The sequence below is a fragment of the Umbelopsis ramanniana genome, assembly GCF_025399195.1.
Source record: "Umbelopsis ramanniana AG unplaced genomic scaffold K450scaffold_4, whole genome shotgun sequence".
In the NCBI taxonomy this organism is placed as follows: Eukaryota; Fungi; Mucoromycota; class Umbelopsidomycetes; order Umbelopsidales; family Umbelopsidaceae; genus Umbelopsis; species Umbelopsis ramanniana.
Genome location: NW_026252090.1, coordinates 134,974 through 155,833, shown reverse-complemented (window position 1 = coordinate 155,833; position 20,860 = coordinate 134,974). Strand labels below are relative to the sequence as shown.

At 42.9% G+C, this 20,860-nt stretch overlaps 8 protein-coding genes across 8 annotated transcripts; 4 read left to right on the top strand and 4 right to left on the bottom strand.

Annotated features, from left to right (window-relative positions):
• The first annotated feature begins 1,132 nt into the window (after window positions 1-1,132).
• On the top strand, window positions 1,133-3,778 carry K450DRAFT_221666 (uncharacterized protein). Its single transcript, XM_051585764.1, has one exon. The coding sequence runs from the start codon at window positions 1,204-1,206 to the stop codon at window positions 3,568-3,570; it is 2,367 nt and encodes a 788-aa protein (XP_051448546.1). The 5' UTR covers window positions 1,133-1,203; the 3' UTR covers window positions 3,571-3,778.
• A 3,834-nt stretch (window positions 3,779-7,612) lies between these two features.
• On the top strand, window positions 7,613-9,687 carry K450DRAFT_221655 (uncharacterized protein). The gene is made up of 11 exons (XM_051585763.1): window positions 7,613-7,677; window positions 7,794-7,854; window positions 7,925-8,056; window positions 8,130-8,151; window positions 8,238-8,297; window positions 8,383-8,520; window positions 8,596-8,815; window positions 8,888-8,984; window positions 9,046-9,097; window positions 9,178-9,276; window positions 9,351-9,687. The coding sequence occupies exons 1-11, from the start codon at window positions 7,669-7,671 to the stop codon at window positions 9,559-9,561; spliced, it is 1,101 nt and encodes a 366-aa protein (XP_051448545.1). The 5' UTR covers window positions 7,613-7,668; the 3' UTR covers window positions 9,562-9,687.
• K450DRAFT_221650 (uncharacterized protein) lies at window positions 9,509-10,403 on the top strand. Its single transcript, XM_051585762.1, has one exon. The coding sequence runs from the start codon at window positions 9,814-9,816 to the stop codon at window positions 10,264-10,266; it is 453 nt and encodes a 150-aa protein (XP_051448544.1). The 5' UTR covers window positions 9,509-9,813; the 3' UTR covers window positions 10,267-10,403.
• Window positions 10,403-11,698, bottom strand: K450DRAFT_221646 (uncharacterized protein). Its single transcript, XM_051585761.1, has 8 exons — window positions 11,516-11,698; window positions 11,386-11,424; window positions 11,240-11,323; window positions 11,120-11,168; window positions 11,016-11,039; window positions 10,835-10,944; window positions 10,666-10,745; window positions 10,403-10,599 (listed from the first exon to the last, which is right to left on the bottom strand). The coding sequence occupies exons 1-8, from the start codon at window positions 11,543-11,545 to the stop codon at window positions 10,539-10,541; spliced, it is 477 nt and encodes a 158-aa protein (XP_051448543.1). The 5' UTR covers window positions 11,546-11,698; the 3' UTR covers window positions 10,403-10,538.
• A 786-nt stretch (window positions 11,699-12,484) lies between these two features.
• K450DRAFT_221637 (uncharacterized protein) lies at window positions 12,485-13,230 on the bottom strand. Its single transcript, XM_051585760.1, has one exon. The coding sequence runs from the start codon at window positions 13,143-13,145 to the stop codon at window positions 12,708-12,710; it is 438 nt and encodes a 145-aa protein (XP_051448542.1). The 5' UTR covers window positions 13,146-13,230; the 3' UTR covers window positions 12,485-12,707.
• A 983-nt stretch (window positions 13,231-14,213) lies between these two features.
• Window positions 14,214-16,064, top strand: K450DRAFT_221627 (uncharacterized protein). The gene is made up of 7 exons (XM_051585759.1): window positions 14,214-14,319; window positions 14,400-14,719; window positions 14,799-14,998; window positions 15,080-15,191; window positions 15,262-15,455; window positions 15,522-15,858; window positions 15,926-16,064. The coding sequence occupies exons 2-7, from the start codon at window positions 14,568-14,570 to the stop codon at window positions 15,987-15,989; spliced, it is 1,059 nt and encodes a 352-aa protein (XP_051448541.1). The 5' UTR covers window positions 14,214-14,319; window positions 14,400-14,567; the 3' UTR covers window positions 15,990-16,064.
• A 75-nt stretch (window positions 16,065-16,139) lies between these two features.
• Window positions 16,140-17,183, bottom strand: K450DRAFT_169305 (uncharacterized protein; the record flags this gene model as incomplete). The annotated part of the gene is made up of 1 exon (XM_051584093.1): window positions 16,140-17,183. The coding sequence occupies one exon, from the start codon at window positions 17,181-17,183 to the stop codon at window positions 16,140-16,142; it is 1,044 nt and encodes a 347-aa protein (XP_051448540.1).
• A 294-nt stretch (window positions 17,184-17,477) lies between these two features.
• K450DRAFT_221624 (uncharacterized protein) lies at window positions 17,478-20,845 on the bottom strand. Its single transcript, XM_051585758.1, has one exon. The coding sequence runs from the start codon at window positions 20,682-20,684 to the stop codon at window positions 17,655-17,657; it is 3,030 nt and encodes a 1,009-aa protein (XP_051448539.1). The 5' UTR covers window positions 20,685-20,845; the 3' UTR covers window positions 17,478-17,654.
• Between the last annotated feature and the right edge of the window lie 15 nt (window positions 20,846-20,860).

Sequence of the window (20,860 nt, the reverse complement as noted above, 5' to 3'; positions counted from 1 at the left end):
AGAACTCACCGGACTTCCATTTCGCCTACTAACTTTCATGGCTCTCTATCGTATAATAACGGTCAGATGGATCCAATCTGCCTTTATTTATGACTGTGAGCTTTCTTCATATGTCTTATTGGCTGTCAGTTTATACCCAATTAACCCACCTATACGGAGATAGTTCCAAGTCGTACAAGTAGCTCATTTTATCATTCATGTGTTTTATGCTCCATGTATAGTTGAAGCGAGTATAGATATAAATGAATCAGCATCAACTCTCATTAGCAAAGTATTTGGCTCGATAAGTATATTGTGTAAGCCAGGAAATGTCAGGTTAAATAATTTGGTGGTAGTAGAAGTGGCACAGATGATAAGCGGCAATCAAAAATGCTCCCTGATAGCATTAGACAAATCTTTTGAATCTTCTCCGCCTTCGTTACTCACTTTCAAAACGGCGATGCTTCCAATAGCGAACTCTTATCATATCAGTACTCTAACATGTGCCAAATGTACATCAAAGATGATCGATACAGCCGATATGGATTGCCATCAGCTATTACGCTCTCTCTACATGCGTTCAAAGTTGATAACTCTGCTGTATCCATGCATATAAATCGTCTATTTGAATCTTGAAATACAACTATCAATCACAATATGATCCGGCTTTCGGAAACATGTATCTGGTATAGTTAGTATCTCCTCAGTACACTGACATGTAACGGGTCGACTATTACAATACGCAAGGGGTTTCGTCCAACTTTGGAATAGCAGCATCAGCTTCTCGGCAAGTCTCCATATCCATAGATATTTCTATATTGGATAATAATTCATCGATACAATATAGTTGAGCAGTATTTTCACAGAAAATGGAGTGTATGTTGTAGCAATCGCTCCTTTCCAGAATCTGCAAGTGTTCTTAAGTCGATGGAGTTGATGTATGATAATTTGCGATATAATGGAGATGCAGCCAACCTTTTGGTAGTCTATTATAATACGTTCATAAGTTCTTTTTTTTTATGCTATAAAAAAGCTCTCTTGGTAACATTTTTATACCAAAGGCCGTAAACAAAACTTTTGCCCATGTTGTGGGAGATGGGGCACTGAATTATCAGTCTTGGAAATTGAGCAAGAAACAGTCACTGGCTCTCAACAAACACCCCTTCAAGAAAAAAATCCATAGTCCTGCCACATTCCGCCGTACACCTTGGCGCCTCGACCTATATGATCCCTCGCCAAATCCGAGGATTCTCGCGACTTACCACAGTATCCTGTACTCGGAATGCATCTGAGAGGGTAGTGGTCGCTAGATTGCCCAATGTGCGATATTCATTCCCGCACGCTGCATCATCTCTGCCACGGGCTATCTCCAAACAAACAATCTCGGCTCAACCCCAATTTGCAAAGTCATATACAACCAAATCAAGTCCTCTGCAAGAACTAAAGGAGGCAACAAATGATGGTGATATACCACGGATACATACGGCCTACAGAGCTTTGGTATCTGGAGCCAACCCACAGTCACTTGACAAAGAAGCGTTGAGGAAGCTTGTTTTAACCCTTCGAAAAGGCAAAAAACCCTCCGATGTACAGCTGCTCCAGCGAATTATAGCAGATATGGAACCTGTTTTTAATCTTCCAGTTTCTCATTTCGAATTGCATGCTCTCATATACTGTTATGGCGTGCAGAGAAATCCAACAGCAGGTTATAAAGTCCTCCAAGACATGCAACGACGTGGACTAATTCCAAATATTTATACATACAATACAATGATGGGTGTATACAAAGCAGTCAAGGATTCTTCAAAAGCCATGTCGTTACTCAGAGAGATGCAACAGCAAGAAGTCGAACCAGACGTTAATACGTACAACACCTTGATTAGCCTACTTGCGTCGAATTCAGAATATGACAAGGCTCGGTCCATGTATAATGACATGGAGCAACGTGGAATCCAACCTAATCAGTACACTTTTTCAACACTTTTGAAAATTGCAGCAAGTACACACGACGAACGGTTGGGAAATAATGTACTCGAATATATTTGTGACAATGAAGCAAAAAGGAATGAAACGGATATCACCACCTTCAACAGTATGCTCCTGTTCCTCAGCGATATACCAAGTTCCTTTCATAAGCTGTTCGAACTTTATAGCACAGCGAGCTCGAGTTTCCCTCACCTTCAATTCGATCTCATCACGTACAATACAATGTTGGATGCTTGCTTAAAGCAAAACTTACCATCTGAAGGCGTCAAAATAATGGACGACTTGTCGCAAGCTGGCCTGAAACCAGACGTGGTAACCTACGGTATCATGATTGACGCACAGGCGAGATCAAATAACATTGACGAGGCAATGACGCTATACCGCGAAATGTCTGAGCGAGGCATACGAGCCAATGAGAGAGTACTTTCCAGCTTAGTCAACGCAGCGGCGAAAGGTGACGAACGACAAATTGCGGATGTGGTGAATACTATTGAGACCACCTCATATCGAGAAAGCATTCGACCTGATCGGCTTGCTTTCAATGCTTTATTAAATGCTTTGACTCTCAAAGGAAAAGCAAAGGAAGCTCAGCATTTGTTTGATACGGTGTTCCATGAAAAGAATGCTTCCCGATTTCACCATCCTGACACAGCTACATACACAAGTCTGATCACCGCTTACACGAAAAGCGGCGATCTCGACACGGCATTGGATATCTATTATGCTGTAAAAGAGAAGCATGTTCCTGCCAGACGTCGTAAGGCTGATTCATCGAATACCATAACTCTGGACACGCAATTCTTTACGGCTCTGATCACCTCCTTCACGCAAACGGCTACAAATGCCGTGTCCACTGACAGCGAAAACGACAACCAGTTATCATACGCTCCATCTTATATTTACTCGGTTGAGGAGGACGATGATAGAAGACACTTTATAGATGGAGACGATCATGGCTCTGCAGCATTAGCGACAGCATTGGCGTTGTTTACAGATATGAGACAGTTACAAATACGACCTAATGCACATACTTATACGACTCTTTTGAACGCGGCAGCCAAACATCAAGATGATCTTGCATTAGAACAAATTCACAAGCTTATCAAAATGGATTTGTATCTCGATCCAGATATCGCCATCTATAACGGATTGATGAATGCTTATAATCGAATTGGACAAGGCCACGAGGTTGTTCAAATCTGGGACACGCTGAGTCTCTCGTCGACTCCTACACAAGACAAGAACATCGACCAAGCGTCGGTGTCTATTGTACTGGATAGTTGTGCGCACAATGGGTACGGCTACAAGGCGCAACAGATATGGGATAGTCTGAAACGCTACCAGTTCCCGCTCAATACCAACAACTATAATTCCTACATTGAGGCATTGTGTCGAATGAAAGGCGAAGAGGGTTGGGAACAAGCATATGCTATTGCTCAAAAGGAAATGATACCGCAAACCAGCCAACGCTCTGATTCGGGTATTCCGATCGATACCAAAACCGTCAATACGTTGATCAGCTTTGCTCGGAAAAAGGGGTTCTCCGAAGAACGGATTCAACAAGTCATAGAGTGGGGTCAATCTGCACTTTTGGAGAACCAGTAATTATAATAAAAGCATTGTGAAATAGAGTGAAATTCTAAGAAAAACAGAATTAACCAGCTTTGGGCAGAAGTGGGTATGTTTTAATTACATGATTGTACAATATTATAATAGTTGGCCACCTAAACCGCCAGCCATGCCTTCGCCATTGTCGTTCATTCCCATGGGGTTTGCAAAGTTGGGAGTTTCATGATCATGACGACATTCCTCCCACAAACTTAGCTGGTACAAAGTGACCATCACAAGTAAATGGAGAAGTAAAGAATAAATGATGAAAAAGTAACGCGACCACTTGTTGGACACAAAAAGCCGAGTAAGAGAAAGTGTCACCTTCTCTGCTGGATTAAGGGACTGGTACCGTCTGTTTTCCTCCTATAGATGATGATAAGTCACTTCATTGTTTAACTGATATGCAAGCGTCATTCAGTACATACCCTTCGGTGGAATTGCGTGAATGGGTTCATATTTTCTTCGTAAAGTTTCCCGTATTTGTCGGCTGGGTCGTCGTATTTCCCATTGGATGTACCTTCCCCTCCGCGACGATATGGCGAACCGGCAGAATCAGAATTCATATTCACGACAGCAGTATTGCCCTATTCATCAAAGTATTAATGATGATGACCAGACATAACGGTTTTCTGCAGGGTGAAATCGCCTAGTACTTACTTGTTTGCCATGCACTCTCTCTTCCTTCCACACATGCACAAATTTAAGCTTCTCATATAGTTTCAGGTTATCCTGCTTGAGCATATCCACTTCGCCTCGGAGATCCTCCATAGATGATTCTTGTTTTTTCAACTCTTCTTCTAACTGCGCATTTCTCTGTCTGAATCGATCCCTCTGTCCGGTGATAATGGGCAGAATGCTCTTGTCTTCCCTTGAAGAGACATCAAAGCTGCTTCTAGGAGAACTCATTGATGGCTGCGACAAGAAATTCAGGTTCGCAGTGGATGATGACTGCGTGAGGATACCAGATCCTGCTTCCGATTTCGATTGATCCATGCGGTATACATCCTCTTCTAATTTCTCGATCAATGATTTCTGCTCTTCTACAGTTTTCCGTACAGCTTCCAATTCTGTACGTGTGACATCTAGTTCCTTCTTGCTCTCCGCCAGCGAACTCTTGAATGCAGTGTTAGTGTTCTCGAGCCTCTTATTCTTGGTCATCAACCGTACTTCCAACGAATCTCTGCTATCTTGACTTGTCTTGAGAACTCCTTCGGCATCGAACTGGTATCCATCATCGTCATCGCCAGTTGAGAACTCCACATACTGTTTGATATCTAGTTAAGTACTGGTAATGGCGAATCGCCGTAAGTTATATTCATTGGCACTAACCTTCATAATTTCAAGCTCTCGCTTAATTTCCTCGTAGTCTTCATATTTCTTCATTGATTCGCGCATAGCATCTAATTCCGAGGACTAGATTTTATGAGAATTGTCAGTTATCCAAGGACTAAACAATTCGTTCATAATGATCCAACTGTTATAACTTACTTTGGCTGTAAGCTGTGTAGTCAAATCCTTTATCTTTTTACCCAGTCGAGTTTCTGTTTTCTGCAGTACATCTTTGTAATTTCCCAAGTCAGTTATAAGTCGCGTCATCTCAGCTTCTTTTTGTTTCGGTACAACAGCGCTGCAAAGAACATTGAGCTCAGTATGTGAATCATCATGCATACGACCATAAATAATTTACTCACTTTTCTTGATCTTGAGCCTGACTCTTAAGTTTGACGATTTCTTCCTTTAGCTTTTCCTATATTGAGTTTCCGATTCGTTAGCGTAAAGGAGGAACCCATGACCATTATGCCAGTCGCTTACATTTTTGCTCTGAGCTTCAATCACTCTGGCATTGGCTCTTTCCAAATCCATTACGACGATATCAAGCTCTGCCAATTTTGCTACAACTTCTTCATCTATTGCATGGAGTGTTATTCGTCAGCATACGAGACTTATAAGCCGGCTTCCTTATAACCCACCATATTTGGAGCTGTGATCTATCAGCTTAGCTTGTGAATCGTCATGGCTATGCTTCAATTGCGTCAATTGGCCATGAGCTTGACTGAGCTGCCTTTGCAAATCATGCTCGCTGTAAAGGGTTGTTGGTTTAATGTATGGCATCAAGCTCGAAATTGTCAGTGAGTACACGTACCGTTCCTTATACAATCTGATTTTTTCGTTCAATTGCAGTTTGTTTTCCTGCTCCTTTTCATCGACCTTCTCGTTTATGCTATCCTGGAACTTAGATTCAAGCTGCTCGTACTTTGATTTCCATTCAGATGCGTCGGATGCAGATTGCGTTGTAGCAACCAATTGTTTGTTCGCTTCCTCGAGCTGTTGCCGTAACTTTTGATTCTCTGTAATAAGAGAATCCTGATCAATCAGTTTTGTACTTTGATCCTATAATAAAGGCAATGGTTTAATCCTATGGAAAGCTAGTATACGTGGTTCTGTAGGTGCTAAACTTACTACAGCCGCTTCGAGGAAGGGAGTGGGGTCGGGTGCATCTGCTAACAATTTATATATTGACAGGAAAGAGTTCTCGGAATACTTCGTTCGTTTTGTGAGAGAGTCGATTTCGGTCTGATATGCTGGTACAGGAGGTTATCAGTTGGACTAGACGTGAAAAGTATATCTTTGCAATGGAGTCAGAACCTACATTTTAGCAGCCCTTTGATTTGTTGTAACTTTTCTTCATCTGTTAACTTCTTGAAATCTAAGCAATTGCAATCATATTATACTATTAGTATCCAGCATTATTTGTGAATGTCCCTGTTTGTTGCGGTTGTACCTCGTGTTTGCTCAGCGAGCTTCTTTCTGGATATAAGGCCATCCTTTTGCTTTTCGACGATCTCTAAGCCCTGCTGATCTAGCTCATTCTGCAAAGAACTAAGGTTGGCGTTCTTCCAGAAGCTTATGGCAGAAGAAAAACTATCGACTTCTGCTGCCATGATGTCCTAGTGGTCAGAGTGAGTTCCACGTCCCAGCCTGCCATAAACGAGACGGCTTTTCCGTGCACCATCCATCTTGAGGTTAAAACTCCGATATTAGTGTTTGTGGCCAGCTTGGCACTTTTACGCACAAACTCGTTAGTCGCCCATGACTGCAGCGATATGTTGATGGATAATGGCACATGGAATAACACCATAGACTCCAGACATGATTACATAGTTCTTCAAGATTTTTGACAAAGTAACTGAACAAATTCATGCTCTAAGAGATTTGACACTTGATGTAGAAAGAATTGATCATCATGTTAGAGACACGTTGCAGCCCCGCTTTTCTGATCCAGGTTTATCTGTTCAATGAACATTTTCTCGATAATATCTGTGAAATACTTGGTAATCTTCCATGTTCAGTCAGTAGCGCATTTTGAGACATTAATTAACGATGTGATCTGGTCCCTAAAGGAACTACCTTTGCTTTCGAGAAAATAATATCGATGGACTCCCACAATGTAGCCCTACCATCGTCAGTCACATATTACTTCGTGATGGCACATTATATATATTCTATGTATGTCAACGTTAACCGAGTTACACTGTTTATCAAAACAGTAAACGATGCAAACTAAGTGCAAGTTATTCTGTTTTGATCTGCAAATCGCCCCATTCAAAGGACATCCGAATTTGACACTTTGAGAGTCGCACAATCATATCACGCCCGCCTGCATTGCTCATTCCTTTAGGTTTTTTCAGTATTTCATTTGCGTTTTCCAACTTTGTGAATATTGAACCCGAAGCGCAATTTTTCTTTTCGTGGTCCACAGACTATCAAAAAATTCCCGCTCAACTTCCGTTAGTTCTTGTGTGTTCCTGAATTGCTGAACTGAGAAGGAGGTCCCCATGCTACATACAAATTACAAAGAACCAATTGTCGTTTGCACTGAATGCGAATAAGGGCTGTTCAAAAGGAGGTAGTGGGGATCTGACAACGTTGTTTGTCAGTATTCCTCGTGCAAGTAGAGGGCGGAGGGATCCCAATGGGCGGGGCTTGATTTTGATTGGCTGGGCACTAAAGCGTGTGTAGCGTAGAAACTCCTGGCACCAACAGCAGGTGCTCCTTCTTCTTCCTCCATCCAATCAAGAAACATTTTTCATAATGGCACACGTAAGCTTCATCTACACTTGTTCGCGAGATCTTCAGTTGGATTAGTCGAGTTCAACCATTCACCGCCAAAATTTGACTAACAATCCTTTATGTCATGTCATCATCACAATCAACAGAGACTAGGCGGTCGTAGAAAGAACGTGAAAAAGGGATTCCAATTCACCTTCATGGTAGTTGGTATGTGTTTCTATGCAGTTCAGCAACTCACACTTCTGTTATCATCTGAATACTGAACTTTTACGCATAGGTGCCTCGGGAACTGGCCGAACCACCTTTGTCAATACTCTCTGTGATTCTGGTGTTCTTCCCAAAAAGATCTCTGATAACCCTGAGGAAGCCCACAACGAAGCAGGCATTAAGATTAAGCCTGTCTCTGTTGGTAAGTTGCTCAACTTTATGTTATTGTTTGTCACGAAAAGCAATCGCTGATCTTTTGTTTATTATTGTATCAGAACTCGACGAAGATGGTGTCAGGTACAACATTTTCAGCCAGTTTCATCGACGGGAGTGATCGCGTTTTACATCGATCCTAACTGGAATCTTTCTTTTTCTTTCGATAGAATCTCTTTGACCATTGTTGATACTCCTGGATTTGGTGATAACATAGACAATGAGAAATGGTAAGTGACTCATCGTGGGGGTAGAAATCGAACTGGCCCAACTGAATTTTGTGAACGGTCCCCACTCACCCATTGCCTATAACAGCTTCCAGGAAATTGTTGGTTATTTGGAAAGCCAATACGACGATATTCTCGCCGAAGAAAACAGAATCAAGCGTAACCCACGATTCCGTGACAACCGTGTGCATGCATTGCTTTATTTCATTGCACCCACCGGCCATGCGTGAGTAATTGTTTCGAATGCAGTAACTCAGTTTATCGATAAATGTCAATCCTTGCTCACCACCTCTCATATTAGTCTCCGAGAGATTGACATCGAGTTGATGCGTCGCCTCAGCCCTCGCGTTAACGTTATTCCCGTCATTGGCCGCGCTGATTCACTCACCCCACAAGAATTGCGCGACTTCAAGCGACGTATCATGGAGGATATTGAGCACTACAATATTCCCATTTACAACTTCCCTTACGATCCTGAGGAAGATGATGAGGATACCGTCGAGGAGAACAGCGAATTGAGGGTCAGTATATGTCGGCTTATATAGATGTTAATGTATCACAAACTCGTAGTGAACTCTCTTTTTTTGGATTAGACACTTCTTCCTTTCGCTATCATTGGTAGCGACGAAGAAATTGTTGTTAATGGACGTACAGTTCGCGGTCGTCAATACCCATGGGGTGCCGTCGAAGGTGAGTTATCACCCAATCGCCTATCGCGCTGCTTGCCTCTCCCTAACAATGTTCCCTATAGTTGACAATCCCAAGCACTCTGATTTCGCTCGCTTGAGATCTGCACTCCTGAGGTAACATCTACAACGTATTTTTGCTCTTGATCCTAACATCTCATCGCTAATAATTTTCCTACCCATTCGCGTCGTATTAGTTCCCATCTCCAGGACCTTAAGGAAATTACTCACGACTTCTTGTACGAGAACTACCGTACCGAGAAGCTCAGCCGCACAATCAATGGTGGTGACCAAGAGTATGTATATTTTGACTATGGATAACACTGAATATCCGCCGCATAGCTAACAACCTCTCCTTTTCCGTTCAAAGTGGTGCTGCTCTTGATGCTGACGAGATGGCAAGTCAAAGCGTCCGATTGAAGGAGGAACAGCTCAGGAGAGAAGAGGAGAAGCTCCGTGATATCGAGCTCAAAGTGCAAAAGGAAATTCAGGAGAAGAGACAGGAACTTCTGGCGAAGGAGGAAGCTCTACGCAGTCTCGAAGCCAGACTTGCAGCTGCACAACTGCAAGATGCAGCCTAGATTTTTTCTCCCTATCCACCTCTTTTTTTTTACGTCTTTTTCTGCCTGCTCATCTTCACGTCCAATGCAACCAAAAAAGGATTTCCCACTTTTACCATGTTTCTACTCTTGTGAACTGCGCGACACTACGCGTTTTTCTCGTAATTCTGTTACCAAATTTATCCCAAACTTTTTAATATATTGTTTGAATTTTTGAAAAAAGTCGCTGTGTGAAAAGCTTGGGGAGGCCATTCACTTTTCGTTTTTGGCCCTATGCCTGTGAAAATTATCCAACTGCCGTCCAATTCGGATACCCCCATTGAGGACCATGTGTTTAAAGGCATTGCAAACTTGTTGCCTCAGCTATCTCAATCTGCACCGCCTTTAACTAAGGACCGCTTGCAATCTGTTCTAGCATCGCCACTAACGGTAGTTCTGGTCGCCATTGATGACCATGCCGAGATTGTCGGCATGTTAACGTTGGCGTGTTTCGACGCTGTTACTGGGCGAAGAGCCCATATTGAAGATGTCGTAGTTGACGACAAATGCCGTGGACAAGGAGCTGGAAAACTCTTATTGTTAGAAGCTATTCAGATCGCCCAGCATAAATTACATGCAGCCACCATCGATCTCACTAGCCGCCCCGAACGCGAGGCAGCCAATCGATTGTATCAAAAGGTTGGATTCGTCCAGAGACAGACAAACGTGTACCGTTATGCAGAGTAAATTCGACACCTAGACATAAATATTTATACCATGTTTTCTTGTTTCAATTATTTACTATTGATTGAGTTATGATTATGTGATAAAACGAAGAGAGTGAACTTGCTGGTGAGAATGATCCTTCCCAGAGTAAGAAAATTTTCTTTCATCGTCTTAATCTTCCTTACGTGGAAATCGATTGGTATTGGAATACCGGGATTAAGAGTTCAACTTTCAAGAGAAATAACGTTGTGCAAACAAAAAGTACGATGCCACTATTACAAAGTGGCCTGCATCTATGCCATATTTTGCTGGGCTTGCAAGCGAACTCTCTTTTCATATTGCGGGCGGTCCTTTCTGCAAACGACAAATTGTTAAAGGCGTTGATTTAATAGCGTCCGTGCTCAACATAAAATCACGTACCGGAAAAGAAGATATGCTTCTGACTGTGCAGGGCTGTCTGGGTTTGGATCATCCAACAAGTCCTGGATACCTAGCAAAATCTATTGAAGCAGCCCCATAAGAATTTGCTGAATATAATAACACTATGCTTCTAGTGTTCATGTAGGACGGTTATGGATCTTTCACGTACCTGTTTGATGGTGATGGCGGGTTTCCATGCTTCCTCCTCGTTCAATATAGATAGGCAGACGGTTCCGGATGGATAGACATTAGGGTGGAATAAGGGTGGAGTAAATTTACCTGCATATGATTGCTTTTGTGTTACTACCTCGCTGGCGAAGTCCCTGAGCTTAATACAGAGAAGCACTTACATTTTGGTGGTTTGCTTGGATAATCTGTAATCGATTTACGAGAATGTCAAACGATGAGAAACTCCTATATCATTTTGGAAATATCAATTGTTCCATTGCATTACCTTCAGGAAACAGCATGACAAGCTTATAAACAGCATTCTCCCACATAGTCTGAACAATGGAATCCGATCAATACGCTGGGTGACATGAGAATCATTCCATAACCATGTGGTCTCTCTTACCCCAGTCTTGCCGGGAATTCCACAGGACCAGTTCATCAAGTCCATTGTGCCGTCGTCGTTTTTACCTGGTCGTGCCCAAAAGCCCTAAATCAAGGAAATGTCAGAAATCAAGGAAGGTAGGTGGTAGAATGTGGTCTGGTATTTACATGTGGATGATCTTTTCGCCATTGTTTTCGTTCTTCTCCCTGTCATTGTCAAGAGAAGTGGACCGTTAGCCAATATTTTATTGCAAAAAACGCCTATTCGACAAGAAAATTCGTCTTCGAGTTTGCTTACCAGGCGTGCTCGTGCAATTCCAGTGCTCATTTCATTCACTTGGGTGTCTTTACTCTCAGTGTTCCAACCACTTTCAATCCCTCAGCACAAAAATTTATTGAGCAGGCGGAGAATGAATAGAGCTTGCTGAAGTGGAGACAGTGTACCAATTTCACGTCTTTCCCGCGACCGAGCCGCTGAGCGTTTGTGTATGCTGATTACAAGCGCTAGCGTTCAAATAACAAGGAAGAACGCTTAAAAAAGCGCCTGATCCCATCTTTCGGTCAAATTCTCACGCAGGATACTTTATATTTTCGATTCTCACCAGCACGAAAGTCCTTTTCGATCACAGCGTCATCAACGGAGCGATCGAGTTTTGTCATACATGGTTCTATGTAGATCGATAAAACCACGGTACCTTTGATACAGAGGTTGAAGGTACCACAGATAAGAGACTCCGTTATACTTGCTCAAACAAAACGCATATTGAAAACGGTGCTGACAATGAGCACCCAGATTGCCAATTATTTCATAGTGTGGGCCGATGCATATCGCTTTATGCAACCACCAATAAAATCGACAGATTGCATCACGAAGAGTTGTCTGTAAACGCCCGAGTAAATGAATAAGCAACCGTGCGTTGGCAAATGACACTACGAGGGACATTTCTTTCCAGCGTCACCCCAACCACACGGCATCGCCTATTTTTGTATAGCATATTTTGTTATGATTGTCATTGGGGTGTCAGCCGATCCATACTGTCCTTTATCTTGCCAAATTGCTCCAATTCCACCGAGGCTTTTCGAAGTTACAGTAACACGGTTCCTGTGCCCTACAACCGTCACGCCCACATGGCAAGATTTTTGCCCAAACCATAACCAGAAAAAAAACCGTCATGACACATCCCTGCTGTAACCGAATGTGAGAATACACAGCCCTATCGCAACCCCCATCACAAACCCTCCTGACGCTCCATAGATGAATGCTGACCTACTGATGTGAGTTTATTGGAAATGATTTGACGATAAATTCACTGCTACACCGAGATAAACCACCTTTTGCCCGTCGGTATGGAGTTCCGGTAAGTGTGTCTGTTTGATGTAAATGCCAAAGGAAATGAAGAAAGGAGGTTTGTCTATTGAATAAAGTACTGCCAGATAGCAGCAGTGATGGGTTTCCAACAGTGATTGTGGTCCGCTTGCCGATACTTTGTCTAATGAGCGTTGGATATAAAGAGTAGGCGCCTCAATGGCGAGGTGATACCGGACAATTCTTTACGGATGACAAAAAAATTAGTGCACGCGGCCAGATGGAGGTCTTGAGATAGGACACAACTTACCCTAGTCTGATGTCGTTTCGATCCGCATATCGCGCATTTAACGAATCCTGCATTTGAGCCGTTCTTTGGTGCGTCTTGCGATCCAGAGGTGTGAGTATTTACAATCGCGCCACCAGGGCACAGGGAGGGAATCATATACAAAAATTCGGAGGGTGCAGAATAGAGGACGCAAGAAGGAATTGAAAGAATCAATGTCTTTTTATACCATTCAAGTTGACACCAAAAATAGAGGTACAGAAAATTATAATAACAAAAAAAAAAAAATGGTGATAACCAGAATGGAATTATTGTCATACAATATCGAAACACCATTCTTTGACTAATATTCGTAATGTTCCAAGTAAGGGACCCCGATAGGTTTGATAGAGCATTGATAGTAAAAAAAAAAAAAGTATGTTTGGGAGAGGATCGCTTTCAAGCACATGCTAGTCGCCTCCACTATAGTTTCTTATTTAAGTACAGATAACCATCTGAGTAAATCTTCATATCGTCAGGCATTGTTCATACTCTGGACTATAGGAGTAAGAAGTTATTGCTATCAGATTCGATACCTTCATTTCCAAGCTGGCACGTCGCTGGAGGATGCATAAGCCGAACCAACCAAGAAGAGTAATTTTGACCATTGGCCAATCGTTTATCTTTATTTATTCGGCGCACGATAATGAACGCCGTTTGCCACACGCTTTTTGCCATCATATTGATAGTCTCATTCGATGATTCGAAAAGGAAACAGCAGGGCAACATGGGATGACATGATCAAAATCGATAAAAGAAAAACATGCTATTTTCAGCGCTTTGTGCTTTTAAAATCAAAGAAATTTAATTTAATTCATAAGACGGTACTGCTTTCACTTCTTATCGTAAATATTATCTCTCATTATGTCTGGAACATCACACGGTGCCCGCTGGAAAAGTTTGCCCAATAGTCCAATTGGAAGAGGCGAGATTTGAACACAATCGTTTGATCAACGGTGAAGATCACGTGCATCGCTTGAAGCTGGGACGATTGGATCAGGTTAAGCATAATGATAGCCGGCTGCATTCGGGAATACGGTGTTTCCCGCATCGCCGATGTTTGTTTGAATGCAATGGGAGGAAGATCTGACTACCAGTGTTATGATGTTCGCTCGAAAAAAATCCACACATACACTGGCCATGTTCTGTTTGGCTGGTAACTTTCTTTGGCAATCTCCGTAAGTTGCACCAAACTGTAACACTGGTATGTCCAAGCGGTAAAAGTCGCGTGTTGCAGCGGGATGGCAGTTCTCAAAATCGACATTTCCGACAATAAATCAAGTACCTGAAAAAGTTTTTAATCCTTTTTATTAATGTTTTATTAGTATGATCATTGTTATTTTTTGCTTTTACTTTAATAACACTTATATACGACGACGATAGCGACAACTTTCGATTAGGTCATAAAATGCAAGAGAGAAAAAGAACGGCGGCGTGATATAGCAAACACTGGTTGTCCGCCTCACCTCGGGTTTGTTTTCGTGTTATCCAGGTTTCTAATGTTTTTCATCCACTCTTCTAATTAAACTTCAAATTCCTCCCAACACGCAGCCTTCAACCAATGCTTTATACTTTAAAAGCTATTAGATTTTCATTACCGTCGTTGGTCGGTACTGCCGAAGTGCAACGAAATTCCCCCCGCTTGTGACTGCTTCTTACATTATGCCTGACAAATTCAATTAACGACAATCATGTCAGCTTTTCATTCTCTTCCCCACTATGCTCGCTGTTACTTTAACCAACGACGTACCTGCTAACGCTGCAGAAACAAAATACAAGCACTCCGTATCCGTCGGAAAGATTGATACACCAAAGCCTGTGCCTGGAAAGCAGGTTTTGGTCAAAATACAAGCTGTCAGCTACAATCACAGGTAAGCACACAAAACTCACACGCTGGCTGAAAACGTATAATGATTGCGACTGATCGGTCAACCCGAAACCAATTGATAGAGATAACTGGATTCGTCAAGGCATGTATCCAGGAATCCAAGTCGGCTCAGTCCTTGGCTCAGACGGTGTAGGCGTTGTTGTCGAAAGTGATGATGCATTGAAAGGACAAAAAGTAGTTATTGTTCCTGGCAAGGGATGGGATAGTGATCCTCGTGGACCCGAAGGAAAATATGGAATTCTAGGTCTACTCCCTCATCCTGGTGAGAATACATTTCTGTTCAAAGGATATGTGAAAAGCGTCGTATTTAGCAAGGTATTAACTGATTTGCTCACAAAACAAGGCACGTGGGGAGAATATGTTGTTGTAGACAAGGAAGATGTTGTTCCATGCCCATCGCACCTCTCGATCTCGCAAGCTGCTGCTTTTCCGCTTGCTGGACTAACAGCCTTCAGGTATGGAGAAAGATGGGGATTATGGATTACTCAGCTAGTGACGTTAACGTGACGGTTTACTTTTGTTTAGGGCTACCTTCACTAAGGGAGAAGTCACGAAGGGTGACAATGTCCTTGTCACTGGTATCGGTGGCGGCGTGGCTCTTTTCGCACTTCAATTTGCTGTTGCCGCTGGTGCAAACGTCTATGTTACATCTTCTAAGGAAGATAAGATCCAACGTGCAATCGAATTGGGAGCCAAAGGAGGAGTCAATTACAGAAAAGGTATGGTTGTCGACGGAATGAAAGGATAAATGTATAACACGTTTGTTACTAAACTTGCACGTGCAGAAAATTGGCACAAAGATCTACAGGCTTTGCTCGGAAAGGGTCAAATATCAACCGTCATTGATGGAGCTGGCGGCGCCGCTTATGGTGTATATCCTCGAGTAATGAGCGTAGGTGGTATCATCGCCAACTATGGCCAAACTTCGACTCAGCACCCAGTGACTTTCCCGATGACTTATGTTTTGAAGAACATCGACCTTCGTGGAAGCACCATGGGTTCCCGCAAGGAGTTTTATGACATGGTCAAATTTATCGATCAGCATAAAATTGTGCCTATTGTATCTCAAGTTTGGAAGGGATTGACCGTAGATAATATTGAAGATGCTTTCTCCGTGATGAGGTGAGTCCAAAAGGGCGAGCACTATGAAAAGGTTCATCAACATGTTTTCTAATCTGGTATTCTATAGAAATGGAGAACAATTTGGAAAACTTGTCATCGAGATGGCTGATACCACTAACACCAAATTGTGAGCTTAGACGTAAACCCGTAACGTAAATTATGAACTGAAATGAAATGAAATGAAATAAAATCGTTGTTTGCTTTTGTAAATCTGGTTGTACAGTAGGTTAAAGTCTGAAATAATGTATTATACAATGTACTGAAGATTCTAGTAACTTTTTTTAAAGCTGAATGATGGTTGAGGCAGCTTTCCTCAAACGGTTCATCACTGCCATGCCTTCACGGTCTTCCGATATGCCTTCTATAAAAATGTAGTCTACTCCTTGCGAGTCTAAATGTCTAATTCCAACAAACATAGCCTTAGCTACTTCTTCTGGATGGCTAGCTCTACCCATCTGCTGGCTGATGATTTGAGCCTTGTTGTCGCTTAAATCTTGAAACTCGTCACTAGTATGCAACACGCCCACCTTGAGATTCTGCTGCCCAGCTTCTATCAATCGGTCGATCTCCTTCTGAATGGCAGCAACTGTATCGCGGCCATTACTTCCATCTACGGGGTGTTCAAAGAGCACAACAGCTGCTTCAGGGGAATAGTGGCGATATTTCATGCCAGGTGTAGTGGGCATCATCTCCAATTGCTTGTCGACAAAGTGCTTTCGATACACTTGAAGTTTCTCCATACCTGGAAGCTTTTGTATGTCTTCATAGGTGCAGCCTCCTGGTCGAAGGATAGCGGGTGGATTCCTTAGCCCATCCAATACGGTGCTTTCAACGCCAAAATCACATTGACCTCCGTCCAAAATCAGCGGAATACGATTATTGAGATCGTCCATAACGTGAGATGCAAGCGTAGGCGATGGCTTTCCCGAGGAATTAGCTGAAGGAGCGGCGATGGGAAATCCACAACGCTCGATCAATGCGCGAGCAACAGGGTGAGACGGAAACCGAATGGCAACAGTAGGTTGCCCGCAAGTGATGGCAGAAGGTATAATGTCGGCTTTGGGAACAATGATAGTAAGGGCACCGGGCCACAGTTTTTCCAAAAGTGGAAGATAGATAGGGGGGATGCGATTGTCAGGCATGATGCTTTCCAGCATAGACAAGGATGATACATGGACAATAAGCGGATTATCTTGAGGTCGATTTTTGACCGAATAGATCTTTGAGATACCAATTTCCGATAAGGCGTTAGCTGCCAATCCGTAAACAGTCTCTGTAGGCATTCCAATGACTTCGTCTTCCTTCAAAAGCTTGACAGCCTCCATGACAGCGGCTTCTTCGGATGCAACTGAGAAGATCGATTTGGGATTGTAAAGCGGCGGTTTGTCGGATTGGCCGGGTTGAAAGGTGATGTTTTGAGGCCGCACTGGCTCAATTTTGGTCAACATAGTAGCACAAGAGTACGATCTAGATAATGTTGGTATGAGTTTCGTTAACGGTGCTTTCGATGCAAAGGACCAAAGCATAGACCTTCTCAACTGGCACAGTCCAAAAAAAAAAAAAAAAAAAAAAAAACTGGACTTTTGACTCATATCACGTGGTTGATCGCCACATCCCACCATGTCTTCAACAACTATAATCACTTTATATTCAGTTAAATTGGGGATTACATTTACATACAATGTACAGAATGACTCTATCTAGAAATCCATGGAGTTGAACATTAGATTGATGTCAAAATAATCAACGGGTATCTCCAAATCTGTTGCGTTCAAGACCAGTTAGTAGCGGTGAACTTAATTGTTCTGAGTACCATTTGGCAATTCTCGAGGAGGTAAAGCAGGTTTTTCAATCTTTGCATGTTGCTCGACAATTCTAGGAGGTACAGGTGGTGGTGGTCTTTTGGGTTTTGATTGAAGTACTGCTGGTGCTTGCTCCGTCGTGGCATTTGAGGCTGGATTCGTACGCTTCGGCGAGTCCAATACTTCATCGTAGGTTGGTGCTCTTGGAGGAACAGGAGGTGGAGGTACTGGACGGGACTTCGTAGACGGTGTTGGTGCGGTAGGTGCATGCTCCAATTTTGATTTATTGGGTTCTGACACTGCATCCGACTGCCCATTGGACCGGGCCGTATGTTTTACTTCAGGCTGCACAACAATGTCAGTCTTTGCACTTTTGGTAACACTTGACAAGGTTGGAGTCGTATTGGATTCTCTTGAAGCATCGCTCGTTTGGTCACTCGCAACAACAATTGGTACAACCTCTTGGAATTCTCTATCACGTCGGCCCAACGCTTCAGAGGCTCGCTGCTTATACTTTTGAGCAGGCGATGCCGCCGTGGGCTCCAGGTCTTCTTCTTGGAATTCAATCAACGGAGCATCATTTGCAGTGCTCTTAGAAGTACTAATTGGTTGAGTATCAGCCGAAGACGAGACGCTAAAGGTTGCTGAACGATCCCTCTGAGCGGTAGACGTATTTGAAAGTGGCGGTATTTCAAGCGATGATACCGAAGATCTATCTTGACTCGAAACACTATTACTTCGTAGTTTGTCCTTGCTACTTAATTTTTCGATCAGCTGTATGCTCTTGTTGTCTGGATGTCGTTCGCGAAATTCTTGCAAGTTCTCCTTTCCCTTGATAATAAGGTTACCGGCCATGGCTCGTAACGCTGCGCGTTTTCCAACTTCATTAGTGCTGGCGGTTGTCACTGTATTTGTGTCATTATCGTCATTCAGTTTCTGTTCCAGATATCCATTCATACGACTAATAAAACTGCTCCTATTGCGACCTTCGCTGTTGCTCAGTGTTGAGGAACGAGAACGTGACTTTTCTTGACCATCTTGCGATCCGTTATCTGACAATCGACGATTTGATTTATCTGATTTTTCAGAACCACTCAAGTCACCTTGATCGCTGTCTCCACTGTTATCCTTAATGATATGCTTCTTCAGTTTAGAAAGGGTCGAGGACCATCGCTTCGGTGTATCGACCTCTTGGTTAGAATCCAAAGTCTCTTGTGACTCAGTTGACTCAAAAGAGTGAATGGTGCCAGTCTCTGAAGATAGAGCTGGTAGATCGTGTGACAAAGACATTGTTCCGAATAGATTGGGTGCAGATCGTGATGCTTTACGGTCGTTCATTAGATTTTTGGACAAATCTCTTGGTTGCAAGAGGTCTTTATCAGTAGCAGATCTTGGTGGTAGTGAACGATGGTCAAATGGTCCACCAAGGTCGTCATACCCAGTACTTGACCGATTGCTGATGGAGCTTTGGTTATCAGGATAAATAATACTATTGTCGTCAGTTAATTCAGTAGAAGGTGTAGATGATGTCGTAAATGATTCTGCCTGTAGATCTTGAGCAATCTTTTCAACGTTCTGGGACACTTCTTGAGCTTCCTCAACTTGCTGCTTCTTTGTAGCCTTTGTCCTCTCCTCCTTTTCTCCAAAGATTCCACCAAGCCCATCAGTCTCAAAGAAAGGAAAGTCGTCCATGTTTGGAAGCACCATATTTTCGATCATGAACTCACGAATTTTGGATTCAATAGCATTTGTGACCATGGTGAGCTTGATAGGCTTGTCGGAGACAATTGGCTCAATCTTCCATTCCATATGTGGAGCCTCATAGAAACCAATCCAAATACGGTTGGTGGGTGGTGCTTTAATTTTCACCAATACTTTACCAGTCAATTTTTTGAGGATGACAGATAACACAACATGGACTTTGATAGGCTTCATCATGGATGAATAGCTCCAAGTAATGTCAGTAGCTATCTCAAGGCGGAAGCTTCCTGCATAGTGAATGTTCGCCTGTGCTTGTAGCTCGCCACTTTGGCTCATACTCAAAAGTTTGGGTCGGGTGATATAAGGCAACGAATTTCCTGGCTTGACATTCTGCACTGAAATTTCTCCGATGAAGCCAGGTCTCTTTACCTTCCTTGCTTTTTTGGAAACCTTGTGATAGATTAGCTCATTAATGCGCTCTGTCTTGTAAATCGAAAGGAATAGTCTGCCAAGAATGGCATTTAACCATTGCGCATGACGGTGACTAGAGTCTTCCTGCAGGGTCTTGATAAGCTGATTAAGGGCTATTTGGTCAAAGCGTGTACTATCCACATATTCTATATTTGGAAGAGTTGGGTCCTCCGGCATTGAACTGTTTGCTTCCAAAAATGCAAAGTACCAGTCTTCTTTATCGATAGGTCGGTCACAGAAAATGTAGAAAACATCACCAGCAGCAAAATCCTCTTCATTTGCTGTCGACTTCTTCTGATCTGCGACAGGAGCCGATGCCAGAGTGACTTTTTCAGGGTCTTTGGGGCCGATGCGGGTGAGTTTAATAGCATTCGGTCGAGCGTAGACTTCATGATCTAACAACTTCTCCGGATACAGCGATGCTTGATAGTTGTGGATCGGAATGAGCAATTTACATTCGGAATCATTTTCACCATCGAACAGAAATAGCGTGCCAAACTTGAGCAATGCATAGTACTTTTCTTTGCGTTTCTTCTGCGTAGATTTTCCCGATACGTAGGATTGAATACCAGACATGATACTAGCGGAAGCATCGTCGGGTTGAAACTCTGTACGGATCCGAATCCATCCCCGTCGATACTGTCTTCCATCCGCTTGCGCGTGTTCAAGCACTTCATCTTTCGCGTCCAGCAGTGGCCGTGATTCCTCTTTCCTTGTGTCGCTGTTGTGAAAAAGCGGTGGCAAGTGGTGGTGGAAAAGCCAAATCAGAAATAGAGCAATGCCAACTCCAAGGGGAATTAGCGTAATTCCTCCCAGGAAGTATATGATCAGAAAGGCCTTGAGAGTGATCATTTAAAGGTGGAGATCTCGCCGTGTGCCAATACCAGAGTGCAGAGAAGTACGGTCATTTTTTATATACGCTGGAGGGTTTTTGATCGGTGGTCACATGCACACAGCTGCACGCCCAAATGCGGCAATTTTCTCCACCTCATAATACTTTATATAACGACGCTGGTACCTATTCTTTC

What these genes read in the sequence shown, in the direction of transcription:
- K450DRAFT_221666 (XM_051585764.1), top strand. Translation starts at nt 1,204, where the DNA reads ATGATCCCTCGCCAAATCCGAGGATTCTCGCGACTTACCACAGTATCC.
- K450DRAFT_221655 (XM_051585763.1), top strand. An exon ending in CTCGACGAAGATGGTGTCAG is followed by an intron (nt 8,152 to 8,237) that starts GTACAACATTTT and finishes TTCTTTCGATAG; the next exon opens with AATCTCTTTGACCATTGTTG. An exon ending in AGGAGAACAGCGAATTGAGG is followed by an intron (nt 8,816 to 8,887) that starts GTCAGTATATGT and finishes TTTTTGGATTAG; the next exon opens with ACACTTCTTCCTTTCGCTAT.
- K450DRAFT_221650 (XM_051585762.1), top strand. Translation starts at nt 9,814, where the DNA reads ATGCCTGTGAAAATTATCCAACTGCCGTCCAATTCGGATACCCCCATT.
- K450DRAFT_221646 (XM_051585761.1), bottom strand. Translation starts at nt 11,545, where the DNA reads ATGAGCACTGGAATTGCACGAGCACGCCTG. An exon ending in GAATTGCACGAGCACGCCTG is followed by an intron (nt 11,425 to 11,515) that starts GTAAGCAAACTC and finishes TGACAATGACAG; the next exon opens with GGAGAAGAACGAAAACAATG. An exon ending in GAATTCCCGGCAAGACTGGG is followed by an intron (nt 11,169 to 11,239) that starts GTAAGAGAGACC and finishes TCCATTGTTCAG; the next exon opens with ACTATGTGGGAGAATGCTGT.
- K450DRAFT_221637 (XM_051585760.1), bottom strand. Translation starts at nt 13,145, where the DNA reads ATGGTGTTTCGATATTGTATGACAATAATTCCATTCTGGTTATCACCA.
- K450DRAFT_221627 (XM_051585759.1), top strand. Translation starts at nt 14,568, where the DNA reads ATGCTCGCTGTTACTTTAACCAACGACGTACCTGCTAACGCTGCAGAA. An exon ending in AGGAGTCAATTACAGAAAAG is followed by an intron (nt 15,456 to 15,521) that starts GTATGGTTGTCG and finishes TTGCACGTGCAG; the next exon opens with AAAATTGGCACAAAGATCTA. An exon ending in GATGCTTTCTCCGTGATGAG is followed by an intron (nt 15,859 to 15,925) that starts GTGAGTCCAAAA and finishes GGTATTCTATAG; the next exon opens with AAATGGAGAACAATTTGGAA.
- K450DRAFT_221624 (XM_051585758.1), bottom strand. Translation starts at nt 20,684, where the DNA reads ATGATCACTCTCAAGGCCTTTCTGATCATATACTTCCTGGGAGGAATT.